Raw genomic sequence first — 19,173 nt, forward strand, 5'->3', positions numbered from 1 at the left:
ATTCTCTAATTGTTATAACCAGGAAACTATTCATTATTTATATTTCTTCTGATAGTATGATTTGATGCCTTAATAGCTAATAGCTTGCATAGACACTGACAACGATCAATGAGAAGGAGTAAAGGACTATTGTTGACGTATTTTATTTAATTTTTCAATTGCTGAACCACTCTTCTTGAAGTTGGTATGAAAGAGACACCAGAGCAACTAATATATTTGCAGATGCTCTGGCAAAAAAAAAAAAGGAAACATCCCAAGATGCTGAATGTAACTATCCTTTCCTAATTGAGGAATTGGTACAACAGATATAATTCTTCCTTCTGAAATAAGTTTAATAATTTTCCTTGTGGAAAACAAATCTCGTTGTGGTTTTGGTGGAAAATTTGGTGCACAACTTCTTCAATTCTCTTGCTAAATTAGATGGGCCACAATAGAAAACCCCTGTACGAGAAAACCCACGTTCTTAGTTAGGAAAAGCAATTGAACCTCTTTTTTTCTTGTATTCATGGAGATAGATAGAGTGGTTGGGTAAAGATTTAGCCAGTAAATTAAATGTGTCTATTTCAATGATTAAATAACATGCAAAGTTGAGAAAGTATCCTAAGTAAAGAGCTTCAGTCAAAAACAATATTAAATTACGGGGGATATTTTTCTCACCAATCTTAGCTCCTCCATGCTTGCGAGCCAATCTGGAAAATATGTTGAACCAATTTGGTCGAGCAAAATGTGTGTGTATCTGAAAATTCCGAGAGAAAAATTTATTATTTAATCAAGCAGTAGCAAAATATATGTGCAGTCCATGACATGCCACGGATGTTTCATCTTTTTCTGTTTTTTGTCTGTGTGTGTTTGTTAGGATTCTTCAAAAGTCGTACTAGTTAAGAACATAGTTTGAAATGACATAAAAGTTAGGAATATTGCTTTGTTATGCCCAACTTGATCAATAGCATAAAGACAAACTGTAAACAGAATGCATCAAACCTAAACTATCCTATTTGGTATTCGTTAAGGCCACTCCTGTAAGTTTAAATCTTCCTAGTAATTTCTATATTTGTGGCTATATTGGCCATAACTAAGGAGAAGATGCACTTACTGGAGTTCTGGAAACCATGTCAATTCCATTCTTGGCATGGTGCAAGGCCTGAATGACACTTAGCAAAGCTGAACGAACATCTCCCTCCGGATATACACTGGTCAGAAAATTGTGCATCTCCACAACCGACTTAAAAGATTACCAAAAAGTCTAGAACGGTGAGGAAATGCTTGAAGATCTTAATAGTAAAAGGATAATATAGTTTTACTAACAGATTTTTTTCCTGGAGCATCCAATGTCACCATAGTCAAAACAAATTGCAGTTAGGCATACCTGCTTTTTGGTTGAATTTGAGATTTCCTTCATGACATCTCTAAACCAATCAAAGGAGTTTTGCTCTCTTGTAATCCAATAGAGATATGCTTTTAATGGACCCTTTGTTAAGCTGCATTCTCTGAGACCACTCTATTTTAAATGCCCAAATTTGGCGTTTGTTTAATGGAACAGAAGCAGAGCAATTGAATTTTAGGAAAGGCATTATCACAAAAAGAAAATAGATAGTAGAATAAGAAAATCTTACATGATCACTTTGTGCTGTCTGGACACCTTTAGTTACATCTTTGAGGATGCTAATAAAAGGTGTGGCTCCTATGCCAAGGCCAATTAGTACCAGAATGTCATACTTTACATGGTCTTGAGAAGCAGAACCATAAGGGCCATCTATGTATAATTTTGGACACCCTTGTAATCCTGATATCACTGCCTGCGGATAGAACAATTTTGAGACTGGAAAATTTGAAAAGCATAATTCTGCACTCAAAAATTGCTATGTTTACCTCTTGGAATAGAGCATATAATTGGTAGCTCCAGTCTCCAAGAGTCCTTATGTGCACACTAAGGTAGTCATCTTGTGGCCCTGAAGTCAAGGAAAATGGATGCCTGAAAATTTAGACAAAAGAAACTCAAATAGAACGTCAATCTTGACTCACCAGCTTGACGTCACAAAATTTGCAAGAATTAACTGTACAATGTTGAATCTTAAATGAAAAAGGTAAAGTACCATTCAAAATACGAAATTTGGGGGCACTGAAGGAATATATACATGCCACTCTGGTACTTAAAACCTTCTGGTTTTTGCATTTTGAGGTACAGAACTTTTCCTGGATAGAGACTTGCCTGCATGGAAAATCAAAGTGGAGGATAAGATCATAACAATAAAAGAAATTGGTATATTTCACATTTTGGACTGTACCATAAAAAACTATCAAATGAAACAGAAAATTCAAACCCACAGTTTCTATTTAAATAGACAAAGTTGATCAAATACCTTCAAAATATCGACTTCGTAAGATCCTGATCTAATGGCTCGAAAGACCCTCTCTCCAGTGTACAATAAAACTGGAAAAGCAATGTACATCCATGTCTGTACATAGAAACATAAATGAAAAATGAAAATCTACACCAAAGTCTGCTCAATAATTATTATTTTCAATTGAAGAGCTCTAGTATCTCTTACTACGGTCTTACACAAAAATGTGAGTCATACAAAAACTTTTCATTATCTAAATTTTGAGATTAGAGTTTTCAAACTTAAAAGGAACATTATAATAAGGATGGGAAAAAGACATAACAAGTCTTACCGTTTTCTCCATCAACTTGTCGGTTAGGAACAAGAACATAGAGTGAACAATGAGCAATGCATAGACAAGGACAAACAAATGGTGCGAGTACCAAAAGGTGTTGTATCCAGTGACACGTCTTAGGGACACGGGTAGCACAGTTGAGCGACGCCTTGGCCACTTGGTTGCTAATGAAAATGCAATGGCCATTAACACCACCATGCCAATCCCAGTCGCCACCTCAGTAGTCGTCAATATTTCCATGTACGTCGGTTGGTGATACCCAAATCCCGCCGCAATTGTTTGCCGGAAAATTGATCTATCAGACTCACTAATTCTTGGGAAATCACATGCAAGATGAGTCCCACCGTGCAATATCACACCCACCACTATTCCTCCTGCAATAAGCTGCATATATATATGTATCCCAAAAACTAAATATCAAGTACTCTATGCAAATATCTATGATATTCTAGTAGACTAAAGTTTAAGAACTTAATTTAGATGTATACTTATTATTGTATCAATTTGCATTATTTAATAAAACTAGACCACGAAATATAAGGTATTAGAGCATCTACCTTATGAAAGTTAATGTTGTCATTAAAGGGAATAACAGAGTTAACATGATGGTTCTTGCGGAGCCATGTGATTGTGTTTCTACAAACAGGGAGAAGAACAAGAGCCATGTTGAGTTTTAAGGTTTCAGCTGCACCTTTGGCCGTGGGAAGGCAATAACCCATGATTTCATAGCCTGATCTATGTCGGTACTGAATAAATTTCCACGCAAATAACACAAAGCATGCAAGCAACCAAACTAGTACAATCCAAGCTCGTCGCCAATAGGTTCTAAACAACACTTCTGCCCTTGACATTGGTTCTTGTTCTTCACATAAGTCACTGTCGTGAACATCATGTGTGCCTCTTGTTGATGATGCTGGTTTTGTTAGGCTAGCCTTGAATAGAGACTCCATTTGAGATATCTACAAATGATGATGAACCTTTCCATTAAATGGAATATTGGAAGAGGGTCATCTGGTAAATCCTCAATAGAAGGTTGAGGCTAAAATTGGTACCTCAATGTAGCCTTTGTTTTTGTCGTCGAGAGATTCCATGAACAAAGCTGCATAGTCCTCTGCTTCTTCATGTGTCACGGATAGCTTATTTGTAGAAGCAGTTAATAAAATTGTCTGCATAAGCAACAAAATAAACACAAACCCAAAGAACATGAACATGCATAAAAGCCAATTATAATCACAATTTATAAGCACCCTCTAGAATTAATTATAGAAGCGCATTATCGAGATGTCTCCACAAGTGCCAAAATCAACATGAACATGCGGATGACGACAATTAACATATAAAAATTTAAACAACTTCACACCTAGTAAAGTTAATTAAAAGTTTGAAAACAAGTAGCTATTCATTAAATAATAACCTGCTTTATATCCATCTCGGTAATTCTTCCATCCATGTTTCTGTTACACCTAAAGTAAAGCAAAGCAAAAATTACAAACAGATTTCAAAATTGTGAAGAGAAGAGTCTAGTGGAGGATTTTTACATGTCAAAGAAGATTCGCATTCTTGAGTTAATGGAATCATCTTTCATACGAAACCAAAATTTATGCAATTCAGTTTTGGTGATATTGAATTTCCAATCCCTGTGTCCTCTTAGTGCTCTTAGCAATTCGTTGGCAAACTCTGGTGATGACAACATCCCTATACAAAACAACAAATTTGTAAGTGAATAAATAAATAAGGTAGTGGTTGGCAAAATAATATGAGAACATGTAGAGGAATAGATAAATTATTTTTTTAAAACAAAAAAGAAAAACTAAAGGAGAATTAAAAATGAAAAAGTCATGAAACATTAATCATTGAAGTAAATTAAGTTGTCTTTAAACGAACAATATAAAATGATCCAATTGTTGTCTTATATTCTGGAATTAAAGCATATGCGAAGAACATGGCAAAGGTGGCTAACTGCTCTGGTCATTATTATGATTATGAAACAAAATGATAATGTTTATGTACTTTCTTATTCCTCACCAATGCAGAAGCCAAATTCTGACCATGTCACAACCGGTTCAGGGCCATTCCCGGTCCAGGCCACTTGGTCGAACCGTTTCTCCACATCCTTCCACTCCATTATTCCACTGTGACCAACAATGCCATTGATGAATCCCATGCCTTGAATTGCTTCATTTTCTGCCACATGAGATTGTTCTCCTTCGTGGGAAACCTTGAACCCGGACCGAACCGGAGAGGAGGAAAGAAGGACTTTTTCATTGGTCCAAGAAGAAGAAGAAGAACAAGAAGAGGAGGAGGAAGATAATGATGAGGAAGATGGTGATGATTTAAAGAGAGCAATGAGAGAACGATCATGATCAGCAGTTTGGAACTTAACGAGCCCATCCATTGATGGTTTTCCAAAGAACGAAGCTTTGATCAAGTTGTCATGGAAAATGAAGATTTTGTTTCCATCATATTCAAGAAAACGTGAAGTGTTGTGGTGGAATAAATTTTCTTTCAGGGAAAGAAAGTGAATGATTTTTTTTAAAGAATTGGGGTGCACAAAGTCATCACTTTAATTGAATAATTGCATTAAAGTTTGACCCACGAAGGAGAAGCAGTTAGCTAGCTAGCTAGCTGGAGTTGCTAAATGCTTTTGTTTATATAGTTTTTACTAAGTTACAAGAAAGTGGCCATTTTGAGTTTCTTTGGAATTGAGTGGTTGAGTAAGAAGGAAAATAAGAAAAGACAAGTTTGATGGTTTAATGAAAAGAATAATAGATGATGTGTTTGGTTTGGTAAGAGTGCGTGAACTACACATAATAGAATCCAAGCTAATTAAGAACATTAGTCATATTGGAAGAGGATGAAGATTAAGTAAGGGCAGTTGAAGGTTTTAAACAAATCCATGGCAATGTAAAGGCTGTGATATTTATGTGCTTTGTGTATGTTGGTTGAAAGGAGGAGAAAAAGTGAACATAGTTTTCATTTCATTTTCATTTTCCTAGCTGCCATTATCAAGAACAGCTCATAATATTACAACGTAAGAAAGAGAATGGAAGAATGGTAATATGAGAAAGTCTTTTTATATGTTTCTTTGCAGTTTGAAAGGATCAATCTGCATAAATGCTATTATTATTTCGGGAAAGAAAGAAACAGTCACATTTAGGAGTTTCTGTATATCAGTGCTCGTGTATATAAACAGTAATGATACATCACATTATAGTTTATTACACAGTTTCACACCTTAGTGGGGCCATACAGTTGAAAAATAATTATGGTATCACGCTTCTTATGCTAAGGAAAATTTTCCCCACACTATGAACATCCCTATACCTATTTAGAAGAGACATTTTCCCTTGCTGAAACTTTAAAGAAGTCACCACTCACCAATAATCGAACGTATTAAACTCCCTCTTAATTCTCAGTTTGGCTAAGGCTTCAACCGTGATTTCTTTGTTAGAGAATAAAATATAAAGTATTAAAAAGACCATCACCTATTACCTTAAGGTTTTGGATTGAAGTGGTTCTTTAATATGGGATTAAAGCCTCAGTAACCACGAGGTCACGAGTTCGATCCTCACAGCCCCACTTTCAGGTGAAATTAAGAAAAGCACGAGACAGACCAAAAATGAGCTTGTGCAGCACAAGGTAGACCAATAATGGGCTTGTGCCATATTTATGCTTCAGTGATTCTTTAACATGGTATCAGAAGCGTCAGTGATCACAAAGTCACGAGTTCGATCCTAACCGCCCTCCACTTTCAGGTGGAATTAAGAAAAGCACAAAGCAGACCACAAAATGGGCTTGTGTCATATCCACGCTTCAAGCCCAAAGGGCTCTTGCGTGAGGAGTGTGTTAGAGAATAAAATATAAAGTATTAAAAAGACCATCACCTATCACCTTAAAATTTTGCGTTGAAGATTCTTTAGCGCTCTTTGAATTATAGTTCATATTATTTCCTTTTAAATCCTTGTTATGTTGAACCACTTCACCCGCTAACAAAAACATCTGCATCATCACCCCTCTAATCAATTCATATGCCTACTTGAGTCCCATTATTGATTAATATATGATTGTTAAATAAATTTCATTATAAAGTCTTGATAATTAGTAAAATAAAAAGTATTGCAATAAAAATGCTTTATGAGAGTGAAAAAGCTGTTGAGTGTCTTTGCAATTTGCATCCTTTATATCGAACTAATTTTTGTTCGAATGTGATTCCCTCAACTTTGAAGTATGAAAATAATATCTGCTTGGAAATGAGAATTTGGGAAGTGAATGTGAGTAAATTGGGGCAGCCTCCTTTTACTAATGCAACCGCCAAAAATTTATATGTATGTTTCCTAACTCTCAACACCGCACCGCATGTGCATCAACACGACTTTCAAGAAGAGAGATAAGAAATGCTGAGTCAAGAAAAAAAAAAAAAAAACAAACGAAATTGCTTGTACAATGGGCCATGATTATAAAATTAAATAGTATTCTTTGACTTGATACACGATCTTGGTAACTTTTTTTTAGACAATATAAGAGAGGAAAACTATGGAACAAACAACTGAAATTTTTGTATCCAAGAAAAAAAAAAAACCAACTGAAATTTGCGATTATGCAAATGGCTTATTCATGCAATAAGAAAGTTTTGTAAATTTATTAGTTTCGGTATATATACTTCAAAAGAAACGTATAATAAGAACTAATTTTAAGTTTTATATCTTGTATAAAATAATACTTGGCTCAAATTCAGGAAAGATAAATTTTTGGAACAGAGGTACATAATTATGGCAGTATTCGAATTGGGAATTTATAGGCCGGCTTTTAAAAAATTAATTTGTATGCCTTGCTTATTTTATAAGTATTTTTTATAAAAGTTAAAATTATCTAAATTTTTACAAAAAATTTAATTTTTTTAAAAAATATTTATGTTTTTTTAGAAGCTAATTTTTTTTTCTTTTTGCCTTTTTTGTGACTTTTTAAAAAAAAAAAAAAAAAACAGACATCTAAATAAATTTACAATAAAAAATGCTCTTTTAAAAAAAAAAAAAAAACAATCCATCCAAACAGATCTTTAAGCTATTATTCTGTGCGACCCACTTGTCTCAAAAAGGATAATTAAAGTTAAAGAATAAAAAGAACATTATATATTTTCAATTAAAAAAATCACATTATCTTACATGCAATTTTTAAAGCCGGCGACCCTAACATGCCATTCCTTGATGAATAAAACTTATTATATATGTATTTTTAAAGCACATGCACATTTAATGGGTCTTTAAAATAGAAATGCTTCTGTGCTGGCCTTTATGGATAATATAATCATACAAATGTGTAGAAGGATCGGCACTGATAACCATATGTAAAAAATTTCATTTTCATTTTTGTCGAAGATAGATTGTACTCATACAATACAAGGTGGGCATAATACAAAGCCATAGCCCAAGGTGAATGGAGGAAAGCTAACTCATCTAATCAATGTGACCATGGAAAATCGTGAGAAAGATTTATGCATTTCTGAACTTCCTTAAACTCAATTATATGAACAAATAATTAAAAAAAATGTCAGTTCAAATAATTCACAATCTTAGCATACTGGGCTCATTATGTATCAAATTCGGCCCATTACTAATTAACTCAAATTTAGTCCATTGAGTCAACCTGGATAGAATGAACCAGCTAACGATTATTGTTTCTGAGTTTCACTCAAATAACTTTTATTTCTTGCTTTTAATTTAGGGATTTAGAATTAATAGATGTTCCCAGCATATCCATTGAACTTTGTGATGTTCTTTTTTTTTTTTTTAAAAATGGACTTACACTTAAGGGGCGTTTGGTAGAGAAAATATTTTTTTTACCAGATAAATGCAGTTACCAATAATATGGTAGGAAAAAACTGTTTGGTTGGCAAAATTTTATCAGAAAAATTAGGTTAAATATTGTGAGTCTTTCTTTGATTGAGAGTGAAATAATAATTGGTAAATGCATTGAAATACCGAAAAATCCCTGATTTAATTTTTGAATGTGAAGATGGGTTAAAACACATATGTGAGGTTAAGGGTAATATAGTAACGCGTTCGTTCACCTTTTTGTGATTCCACTACTTTTTTAGGAATACCACCTTCGAATTAGTCAAATTCTACATTGACTTTCCTTTCCTTTTGCACATATTTGTCCAAAGATGGAGAAAAGAGAAGCATGACATAATTTTTGAATTCTGTCTATCAAACAAAGGAATCATTAAATGCCAATTAGATTTGGACTGGGAACTAAATCAAAACACTTAACCAAACGCTCCCTAAATATATTTTATGACATGATTTATCCATTTTCTTGCAACATAGTTATAAATCATCCCTTTAATTTATGGTGAAAATTTAATTCCACAATTATCGGGGCTGGGCTGAGTTATCCGGCGATATTTTAATGTAGTTTTAGATTGGAGAATGCTTCTTAAAACAAGTAAGTAAGTATTTATTTATAGCCTAAACTTACAATATATTTTAAATTAAATTAAATTTATTTTAGAGTAATATATTTCTTTTAGATTAATGTATTTTTTAAATTTAAATTAGATTTGAAAAATATAATTTAATACAACAAAATATTAATTTCTGTGCCATATACAATATATTGTAATTTATTAAATGCAATACTGTACAATATATAAAAATTTATTCCATTATTACTTTTCTTCTTCTCAGAAGAAAGTAATATAATTATACCACGTGTGTTCGGAAACACTGGGTACTCAAAATATTGATAAAAGTTTTTTTTTTTTTTTTTTTTGTAAGATTGATTTACCGTAAAGTGAATAAGAAGATATTTATTAAAAGAGTAAAATACTTTTGCTTTACAACAAAATTTACAGGTTACATTTTAATGGGTTTATCTAAATTAGTCTTTTTTGTGCAATTCAAAATGTGAAGTAAGTTTCCGTATTCTATTTGTGAAATGAAATACTTGAAATTCAACCGACCCCGGGTCTTCTCTCTTTTTTTTTTTGAAGTTAGCGGTATAAACGAGTTTTGTATCATATAAGGCCCGTCTTTTTTATAGATATTTTTATTGATCAGTAAGGGTAATGACACTAATTTTGAATTTTGTATCAAAAAGAATATTCATTTAATAATCCATTTTTTTTTTTGAAAAAATGGATTATTAAATTTGATTATTAATCAATTCAAATAGATATAAAAATTATATTTATATAGATTCATCAAAACTTGACAGAAATTGTTGACTTTATTCTCGTTGTAAAATATTATGTTTCTATGTGTATTATTTAGATTCCTAGTATTGAAACAAATTAGAATTCTAAATTCTCTACGACGCCTGGTGGATAAAATATTTTCAGGAACAAACAAATCATACGTATTTTTTTCTTTATTTTCCGTTATCTTTTGATCTCTTGTTCTTCGAATGTATTTCTCACAATTCTTCTTATCAACACGACCTTTTTCTGAATATCTTTCATGAATTTGGTCCTTACTCTTATTAATTAAGGAAAAGCCTGTGGTTTGATACATAAAAAATTGTTCGTTGTTTTTTCTAGACAGACGCACTGGTTCGATAATCAATATTCTCTTTTTCATCAAGTCTTTAGTTTTCTTTAACCCTTTCAGAGTCAAATCTTTATGACTCTGAATCACCATAATATCTAGGCTTAAATCTCCCCTTTGAATAGAGGCTATAGCAATTTCTTTTAAACTTATCAATCTAATTATGAGACAAATTCGATCTAGAACGATTTAGTATTTCTACATTCATTTCCATCCAATCAAAAGACTTTCTAGTCATATGAGAGAAGAAATCTTATGTCATGTCACGTAGTGGTAGGGCCTATCACCTAAAAAATAAAAAAGAAAATAAAAAAGTTGTATGATCATGTTGATAGTTTTTCCCCCACTGATGAGAAGAAATTTTATCACTGAAGGATATCTGGGAAAGAAAATTTACCTCATGTAATATGAGAATAATTTTTTTCCCATTTTAATACCTAAAAAAAAGGTAGGATATTGTAACAACCAATTAGAGTTACTACCAATGTTATTACCAATCGATTTCACCGTTAGACCATCGATTATATTGATTCAACGATTATATTTATTTTCATCTTTGTATGGTTATGATTCCCCATATTTAATGTGAAAAAAGCATTAATTATGAGAAATCATAACCATACAAAGGTGAAAATAAATATAAAGTATTAAATATTTAGAATCATAACTATACAAAGGTGAAAATAAATACAACTGTTGGATCAATATACTCGATCTACCGGTGAAATTGATTAGTAATAACATTGGTAATAATCCTAATTGATTGTTACAATATCTTATCCAAAAAAAAAAAAAAGTTAGATTCAGTCTCCTTATGAAATTTAAAATAGACCCATATATTAGTCTTTTTGAGGTATTAATATGGGTTTTCTAGAGTGACTGCAAATTTTTTTTATTAAGGAATTAAAATGGAACACCAACAATATTTTACTCTTAGGTAGTGTTTGGTTCAAGTTTTTTGTTGAGATCCCCCATGCATTTGACTTTGGCAATGGATGATGTCTTTGTTTGGTAGAGGAGATATAAAAACTTACATGCCAAAGTTATTTGTCCAGCAATTCAGAATCAAATGCAAAAATAGGGTAGTGTTTGGTTCAAGTTTTTTGTTGAGATCCCCATGCATTTGAGTTTGGCAATCGATGATGTATTTGTTTGGTAGAGAAGATATAAAAACCTACCCACCAAAGTCATTTGTCCACCAATTCAGAATCAAATGCAAAAATAGAAGAAACACATTGTTGAAGTTGTCCAATCTCAACGTGGTATTTGTATATAATTGGGTAAGTGGAAAAAAGTTGACAAAGATTCACAAAATTTAACTCAATTTTTTCTTGTAAAATTTTTACCAACCAAACAACTTTTTGTTTAGCTTTCCTACCAAACTCATTTTCCTGATAATTGCTTTTACCTGGTAAATAAAATATCTGCTCTACCAAACACAAGAAACACACTATTGAAGTTGTCCAATCTCAACGTGATATTTGCATATAAGTGGGCAAGTGGAAAAAAATTGATAAAGATTCATAAAATTTAACTCAATTTTTCTGGTAAATTTTTTTTCAACCAAACAAATTTTTTTAACTTTCCTTCCAAATTTATTTTCCTAATAATTGCATTTATCTAATTAAAAAATATATATACTCTGCCAAAAGCAGCATACGTTCATTGGATGAAGTATGTATAGTTGGATTGGATTGTTCAATGATAGTAATGAATTTATTCATGGTCCTTGGATCTTCTCCCCAAACTTCGATTGTACCAAAGAAATAGACTCGCCAACCCCCGCAGCTTATTTACTTTCAGAGCCACTTCGAAATATCTCATTTATTTTTTTCTCGATTTGCAAATTTTTTTTCCTTTTTCTCTTATCACAATTTTTTTTATGAGAAATTATTTATAACAGTGTTGTAGTGTAACGTAAGTAGCGCGTGTCATTCTTTTTTTTGTGGGAATCAAACCTTCGGTGCAGGTTGCAAAAGTTGTTGGTCGTTGGTTGTGTGTCATAGTCATAGATTTTGGTTTCAAAACTGAAGTTTTTTTTTTTCACTCTTTTTTCCCTATTATTATTATTATTATTATTATTATTATTATTATTTCTGGTTGTTGAATCCTCCGTCCATCCACTTGGGGAATAGTCTCCTATAATTATATTGAAGGATTGGATTCTTGATTGATGATAATATTACTGAGAGTTGGGAGAAGAATATATGTTTAGTTAGTGAATCAGGGATTGTGGTTTTATTTTCCTGGAAGTGGTTTCCAGCTAGCTCTCCTACCATTTTTTTAGCCTAAATTGATGGAAAGTTTGTCCCTTTCATGTTTGTTGCTGGTAATGGAGGTAAAGGGGTTTATCTGTTTTGTGGAGTTTGGGTAGTGGCTTTGTGTGTGTGTGTGGAAGGGGGAGCCAAAATGGATTTGTGGGTTGTTGCAGCCGTTGCTGGAGCTTGGTACTTAGCTAAATATTGGAACAGGTTTTCAAAGAATGGTGATGGCTCATCTCATTTTTCTTTAGAGGATTTCAATTTTGAGAATCCTGAGTCCCTAAGCCATCCATTTTGCAAACAAGCACAGAGAGATGAATTGGGCAACGATGTTTGTTTAGATAGTAGGGCTTTAGATGTGAATTCACCTGATGGTTTTTTGACAATAGAATTGGCTTATAACAAAGGGCTTGGTAGTGAAAAATTAAGAAGCTTCAGGAATTGCAATGAGAGTGATGATGTCCTTTCTGCATCAAACTTTAATGATGGAAATGTGCAAAGCACCAATATTGGTGGCAATTGTGGTTTCCTGCTTCCTGATTTGTCTGCAGGAGAAGTGGGTTCTGTTCATAAGCATTCTGGAAACAAAACCTCTCTCAGGACTAAGCATTTGTATGGCCATATTAGTAGGCCTTTAAACTCCTTAGAAAGTTGTCTAATGGCTCAGCTTTGCAAACAACATGTCAAAATGGAAGAACGCGTCTTTAGTTCCCTCTCATCACTACCCACGGCTACAAGGTCATTTCTTGTTAGTGATAGAAGCCAAATAATCAGCACAACAAATGATGAGGATAATACTGGAAGTGAAGAAAATAAGTTGCATAGAGAAGTCGGTCAAGTTAAAGATGAAAATCTATTATTTGGAGTTCCTTACTTACCGAAAACAGAATCATTTAATGATGCCAAGAAGATGAAATCCAATGCAGGCAATGAACAAAGTGGGAGATTGAGCTCTTCCAATGATGTGTTCAGTGGAAGTCGCATCCATACTCAACATGGTATGGTTCTTGATTTACAAACACCTTTGTAGCTTTTGCTGCTTTGCACATATTTGTTTTCTGTACATTCTTTTATGCCTACATTTAGAAATGCTTTTGTTTTGTCTTGGGAGTAATACACTTGTTTGCTCTTGAGGAAATTTATCAGTCTGCTCATCGTGATATCAATTTTTTTGGGATTCCTGTGCATTCTCTGGTTAGTTGCGGTCTCTTGTGAAGGAATCTTGTTTCATTTTCACTCTCAGGTTTATGTTTATGTACAATTCACTAGTCTCAGAGAATGAGACTCATATTATCAGTTATTTGGAAATCAAATGGGTTTTGAACTGGTCTATACTCCTTACATATTGGAAGGATATTATAGAATCTTAGTTTCACTATTCAAAAACCAAATTTTCCTGAGAATCGACATCTTGTACAATTGGTCAATCTCATTATTCCTTTACAAATGGATGTTGTTTTGGTGCAGAGGAGGAAATAAATTGCTTCAGGTCCTAAAATGGCATTCCCAGCATCAATTAGAAAAGGGTTTTATTCTCTGGTCTTAACATGTTGGTCACAGCTAGTTTTATAACCCTAACAAATAAACGGTATAGGACTATAGGTAACTTCAAATATTGGCCTTTAAATGATGTGTGTTGCTATTTATTTCATAAGTTGATATTCATTCTCTGGTAATTGATTTCTTGTATGGTGTGTTGCTTTAATAACTACTCTTTTTGACACGTGCATAATCATCAGATGCAACATTTCTCTTCAGTCTCGGCATTTCTTTTGGGATAATAACTTCCATCTTGGCAAATAAAAGAGAAATGGATAAGTTAAGAAAGTTGTTGAAGCAGACTGAAAACTTGGTTCAAGATCTACATGAGGAACTTGAAATTAAAGATTCAATGACAGTGAAGGAGTTACACAGTGAAAATTATGGTTCACAGGATACGTGTGATCATTCTTTCTGTGATAAGGAGCTAAATGGATTTTATGCTGAACAGCACATGGATAATTCTCCAATAATTGACTGCAAAAAATCATATGATCAGAAGGAAGAGGAAAGTTCAGACGCTATGAGCAAAATTGAAGCTGAGCTTGAAGCTGAACTTGAGAGATTGGGTTTAAACATGAATGAATCTAGTCAAGAAAGAACACTGTCTGAGCTTTTAGAGGTAAGCATAAATGTTTATCTGTCCATTTCCTAGTAATGACATGATCCTATAGGCACATACCAATGTCTTGGAATATCTCTGTTGTGATGTGCTTTACTATTTAGCTTTTTATTTATGAGGACCCTAATTGAGTTCCCATGCCTGATAGATGTGAGTATGTGACAGAGAATTGAGTTAAAATAGCTCTTTCTTATTTATGTGTGTGAACTCTGAAGAGATATAATATTACTATATTCCTCCCTGTTTTCACTTCTACAATGCATGTAATCTAGACCTGTGTCATGAAAGACAAATGCCTCATAATAGCTCTTTGATAGGATCTTCAACTCAGAAACAAAAAATGAAAGGGATACAGAGTAATTCCTAGATAAACCAGATTTTGTATATTAAAAGTATAAAGGAAAATTACAAACAATAATGACAGTAGCCAATAAAAATAGAAAGATTACAAAAAATAGCAAGAAATCAAGAAGGTAAATTACCCCTTCTCTCCCAAGTTCCTAACTCAATCCCAAATAATTGCCTCCTTCTCCATTTCTTTCCTCTCTATCTATTATCCATACCCACTTCTAGAATATTCTATACTAACTAACCATTTTGCTAAGTCAGCATTGAGAGGTGGGATCTCCTATTATGCTTCCTACAATACTCTTTTACCACTGGTGTCGTATCACTCTTCCTCTATTTGATCTGTTTTATGTCACTTTCTTTAAACCATTTCTTATACACTTATGTTTAGTTATCTTAATATGGCAAATTGCTTTTGTTATCTTTTCAAATTTTAAGTAGCTTTGCTTATGTGAAAATATCTTGGATGCATATTGGGCGCCAGACTGTGGATACATTCTTGGATGCATATTGTCAAATATAATGTTCCTTTCGTGAACTTAAAGGATCTTATGGTTCTGATAACCTCCTATACCATGTGCTTATTTCCCACCAAATATATATATATATATATAGAAAGAAAGAAAAATTAAAACCCAAGAAATTTTAGAGAAATAGTTTAATACTATTTGTTATGGCTCTGGATTTTGTAAGGCTTGGTACTTGCAAAATGGAAAAGGAAAAATGAAGGAAAAATGGGGAATGGAAGAGAAGTTTTGTTTATTGATGAACAAAGATGAAAGAACAATTCAACAAATTAGTCAGACATCTGTTATAATATGTTGAGCATGCAAAACAAATTTACATGTGAAGTGGCAAGTCAAAGTCATCTAAGTTAAGTCTCTGAATATTTAGAAGTTAGGGTAGCTAAATGCATTTGTTACTTGAAGATCTGCTGCATTATTTTTATGCTGCAGCATGGGTTTCTCTTTCATATGATTGATTTTGTTATAGTTGAAATTGGAATTGCAAACACTGACTGAAAGCTCCTACTTCCTAGCAAAAACTTGCATTGGTGGGAAAAAAAAATGTTGGTGTTATGGCTTGGACGACAAACTTAAGTCTACCCTAGTTTGCATAAAGAATTGAAAGAAAATTGAAATTGGGACAGAGTGAGTGTTTATTGACTTTATTATAGAATTTTTTTTATTTTTCAGTTGGATAATCTCTTTGAATTCTTTAGGAATAAGGCTAGCTCAAATTTGTGGGTATAGTGTACTTCCCAAGTTTTTGTGCTTTTTTCTCTATTTTGTTCTCCTGTGTTTCAGTGTAAATTTACCACTTTATGTTTTTCTCCGTGACATTTGGGTTCAAGTTAACAGTGCTTAACATGGGTCCATGGTGTGCTAATGTTGCAAAAAATTTCTTGCAGCTTGACCCAGACTTCGTAGCAGATTTTGCTCAAGGTGAGTTGCAAACTGACATGATCAATGGGAAAGATTTTGTTCATCCAAAATTAAATGACGATGCTGGGGACAATATGAGTTTCCCTGCAAACTATGCTGTTTCGGCTCATGAACTAAGTCTGCGTTTGCATGAAGTTATCCAATCCAGACTTGAGGAACGTGTTAATGAGCTTGAGATTGCCCTCCAAAATAGCCAGAGGAAAGTACGGTTTATGGAATCAGAACATGAAGGTTGTTCCCAAAAGTACTTTCCATCCTCCTTTACTAAAGGAAATATATTGACTTATGATGGTTGTGACCTGATTTGCCGACCCCAACTAGTTTGGGATAAAGGTGAAGTTGATATTATCTATAGTGACCCTATAGCCGATACCCAAGTTATGAATTTATCAGGTGAAGCTCTAGGTGCACACAATGATGCCTGTGAAGAATTAATAAGGATACCCGACTTGGAAGAAAACTCACCATCAGGCATCCATAGTCCTGATCACAAAGTATGTTCTTGTTCACATGATTGGCATGTATTAGGGGTTCAACATTGTGGAACAAATGGTCCCCTAACTTATTCCACTGTTAATGGAGAGAGACTATTAAGGGAACTCTCTTCTGGCGAGGTCACAATGTTGGAAGGGCAAAGCTCCAGTATTCATGAAATAAATGATGTTCCTGGAGATGAAAATTGTGACTGTGATTATGAAGTAGAAAGGCAATTAATAAGACAAATTGTTGAAAGGACCAAGAAAGGTTCTCCTGTTTTCAAAAATGCACGAAGGATATTGAATTCTATGGATGAAGGTGAACATTGACATCAGATACTTTTTAGGTGTGTATAAATAGAAGAGGGGAGTACATTTCTTTTTTTTCTCTTGGGGTACACATAGTACTCATTAATACAACAAAGCTTCCCTTGACCTTATTTTTGCATCCTATTCCGTGTGATGATCAGCATAGCTCTCTTTGCATGCTTTAGAGTTCACTGCCTTAAAACTCAGGACCAGTGAAAACTTTTTTTGTAGCCTATTAGACGGATTAGTCGAATTGCATTGAAGCATGCTTGTGATAACTATTAGTATGGATTTTTTTTTTTCTACTGTGAATAGTGTGTATGTAGCGTTTGTTTCTCAAATAGGCTCTAATTTTAGTTTATGCGCACTAGGTCTAACTTTAGTGGCGGTAGCATTGTTTGGTAAATTTTAGTTGATTTTCGGTGGGGGCACCGGCATTCCTTTCTCCATCCCCATTAGGGGTGTTAACGAGCCGAACTGAGCCGAGCCGAGCTTTGATCTTAACGGGTCGAGCTTGTGTTCAAATGTGTCAGACTGACCTTAGCCTGTTACCTGTTACGAATATAATATCAGCCTGTGAACTGGCTTATTTATAAAAAATAAAAGCCTGGTTTAGCCTGTTAGCCTGCTTTAAAATAATAAGACAACAAAAATTTATCCAAACAAAATCTACAATCAACAGCACTAGTAATTCCATAAATATTCATAAATTTAATGTATATCCAAATAGCATAATATAAAATAAAATCATTCAAAAAGTCTGTTTAATTAATAAAATGTGATGAAATGAATTGAGAAGAGAGAGAGAGCTATCACAAGTAGTATATAAAATATAAAAAATATATATTAGGCAAGCCTGAGAGGCTCTAAGGCCGAGCTTTTGAATTGGAGCCTGATGCCTTTTTATTAAACGAGCTTTTATACAAGTCCAAGCCTGGGTCCAACAATCAATTTTAGACATGTAAACTCAAGCCTTCCCGAGCCGAGCTAAAGGTCCCTGGCTCGTTTAGCACCCCTAATCCCCATCATCTTAACCCTAAAAAGAATATAATTATTTACAAAAAAGAAAAAGAAAAAAGAATATAATTAAAAAATACAAAGATATTACAACAATTTATTAGTGAATTCATTTTAATTATTATACTTTGAGTACGCATTAAACCAATTGTGACAGTATTTAAAAATAAAAAATAAAAAATAAAAAAAAATCCTAACTATATTAGCCACTGTCTGGAACATTTGCAACAGTATCAAACTGTAAATTACAAAAACAGCAATATAACAATGACAGCAAGTTAAAAACCTCATATGATTGACTTTAAAGATACACAGTGATACTAAAATCATGTTTCGTAGATATGCACGTAATTGCATATAATAAAGAGCATGAGGGTTGTTCCCAGAAAGATTTCCCTTTACTATAGTAAATCGGTAGGTTTAGGACGACTGGGATCCTATGCCCCAGCCAATAGTTATGAATTTACTCGGTGACGGTGAAGCTTTAAGTATGAGGCTAATGAAGAACTAATCTACATGCTCTGAAGAAAGTTCACAATCGGGCATCATTGATGATGAGCACTCACATTTACATAATTAACGTTTATTCGGGGGTTCAATATGGTGGAGCATGGTGACAATTAAGAGACAATGTCAAAGGAACTCTCTTCTAGCACGGTGACAATTTATCCTTTCTACTCTCCCGTTAGAAAGACCAGAGTTTAAGATTAGTAATTGGAAAGCAGAAGATAACAACGCCCAAATCAACTAGACTTATGATTTTTAGTTTCTTGATGTGAACCTCGAGCTAGGACCTAGAAGTTTAACCGAATTGACTTGCAGAGTTAACTATTTTAAACAAATAAATCCTATCATAATTAAAAAAGCGATTCACACCCTCTGCCACAATTTTTTTTTATGGGAAGGTATAAATCACAGTTCGAAAATAAAATTTCG

The 19,173-nt window shown here is 33.4% G+C and overlaps 2 protein-coding genes across 2 annotated transcripts; one reads left to right on the top strand and one right to left on the bottom strand.

Annotated features, from left to right (window-relative positions):
- Window positions 1-331: 331 nt before the first annotated feature.
- On the bottom strand, window positions 332-5,071 carry LOC133308353 (respiratory burst oxidase homolog protein A-like). Its single transcript, XM_061508974.1, has 15 exons — window positions 4,934-5,071; window positions 4,702-4,894; window positions 4,215-4,371; window positions 4,091-4,139; window positions 3,729-3,842; window positions 3,234-3,635; window positions 2,674-3,060; window positions 2,361-2,456; window positions 2,094-2,209; window positions 1,870-1,972; window positions 1,614-1,796; window positions 1,367-1,498; window positions 1,094-1,222; window positions 658-736; window positions 332-441 (listed from the first exon to the last, which is right to left on the bottom strand). Exons 1-15 carry the CDS (start codon window positions 5,069-5,071, stop codon window positions 332-334), a joined length of 2,388 nt encoding a protein of 795 aa, XP_061364958.1.
- A 7,260-nt stretch (window positions 5,072-12,331) lies between these two features.
- Window positions 12,332-17,447, top strand: LOC133308351 (uncharacterized). Its single transcript, XM_061508972.1, has 3 exons — window positions 12,332-13,479; window positions 14,221-14,642; window positions 16,402-17,447. Exons 1-3 carry the CDS (start codon window positions 12,537-12,539, stop codon window positions 17,239-17,241), a joined length of 2,205 nt encoding a protein of 734 aa, XP_061364956.1. The 5' UTR covers window positions 12,332-12,536; the 3' UTR covers window positions 17,242-17,447.
- Window positions 17,448-19,173: the final 1,726 nt, after the last annotated feature.

This window comes from Gastrolobium bilobum, unplaced genomic scaffold, assembly GCF_033153095.1.
Source record: "Gastrolobium bilobum isolate Gb01-03AN ecotype WA unplaced genomic scaffold, APGP_CSIRO_Gbil_v1 utg10772, whole genome shotgun sequence".
Classification (NCBI taxonomy): domain Eukaryota; kingdom Viridiplantae; phylum Streptophyta; class Magnoliopsida; order Fabales; family Fabaceae; genus Gastrolobium; species Gastrolobium bilobum.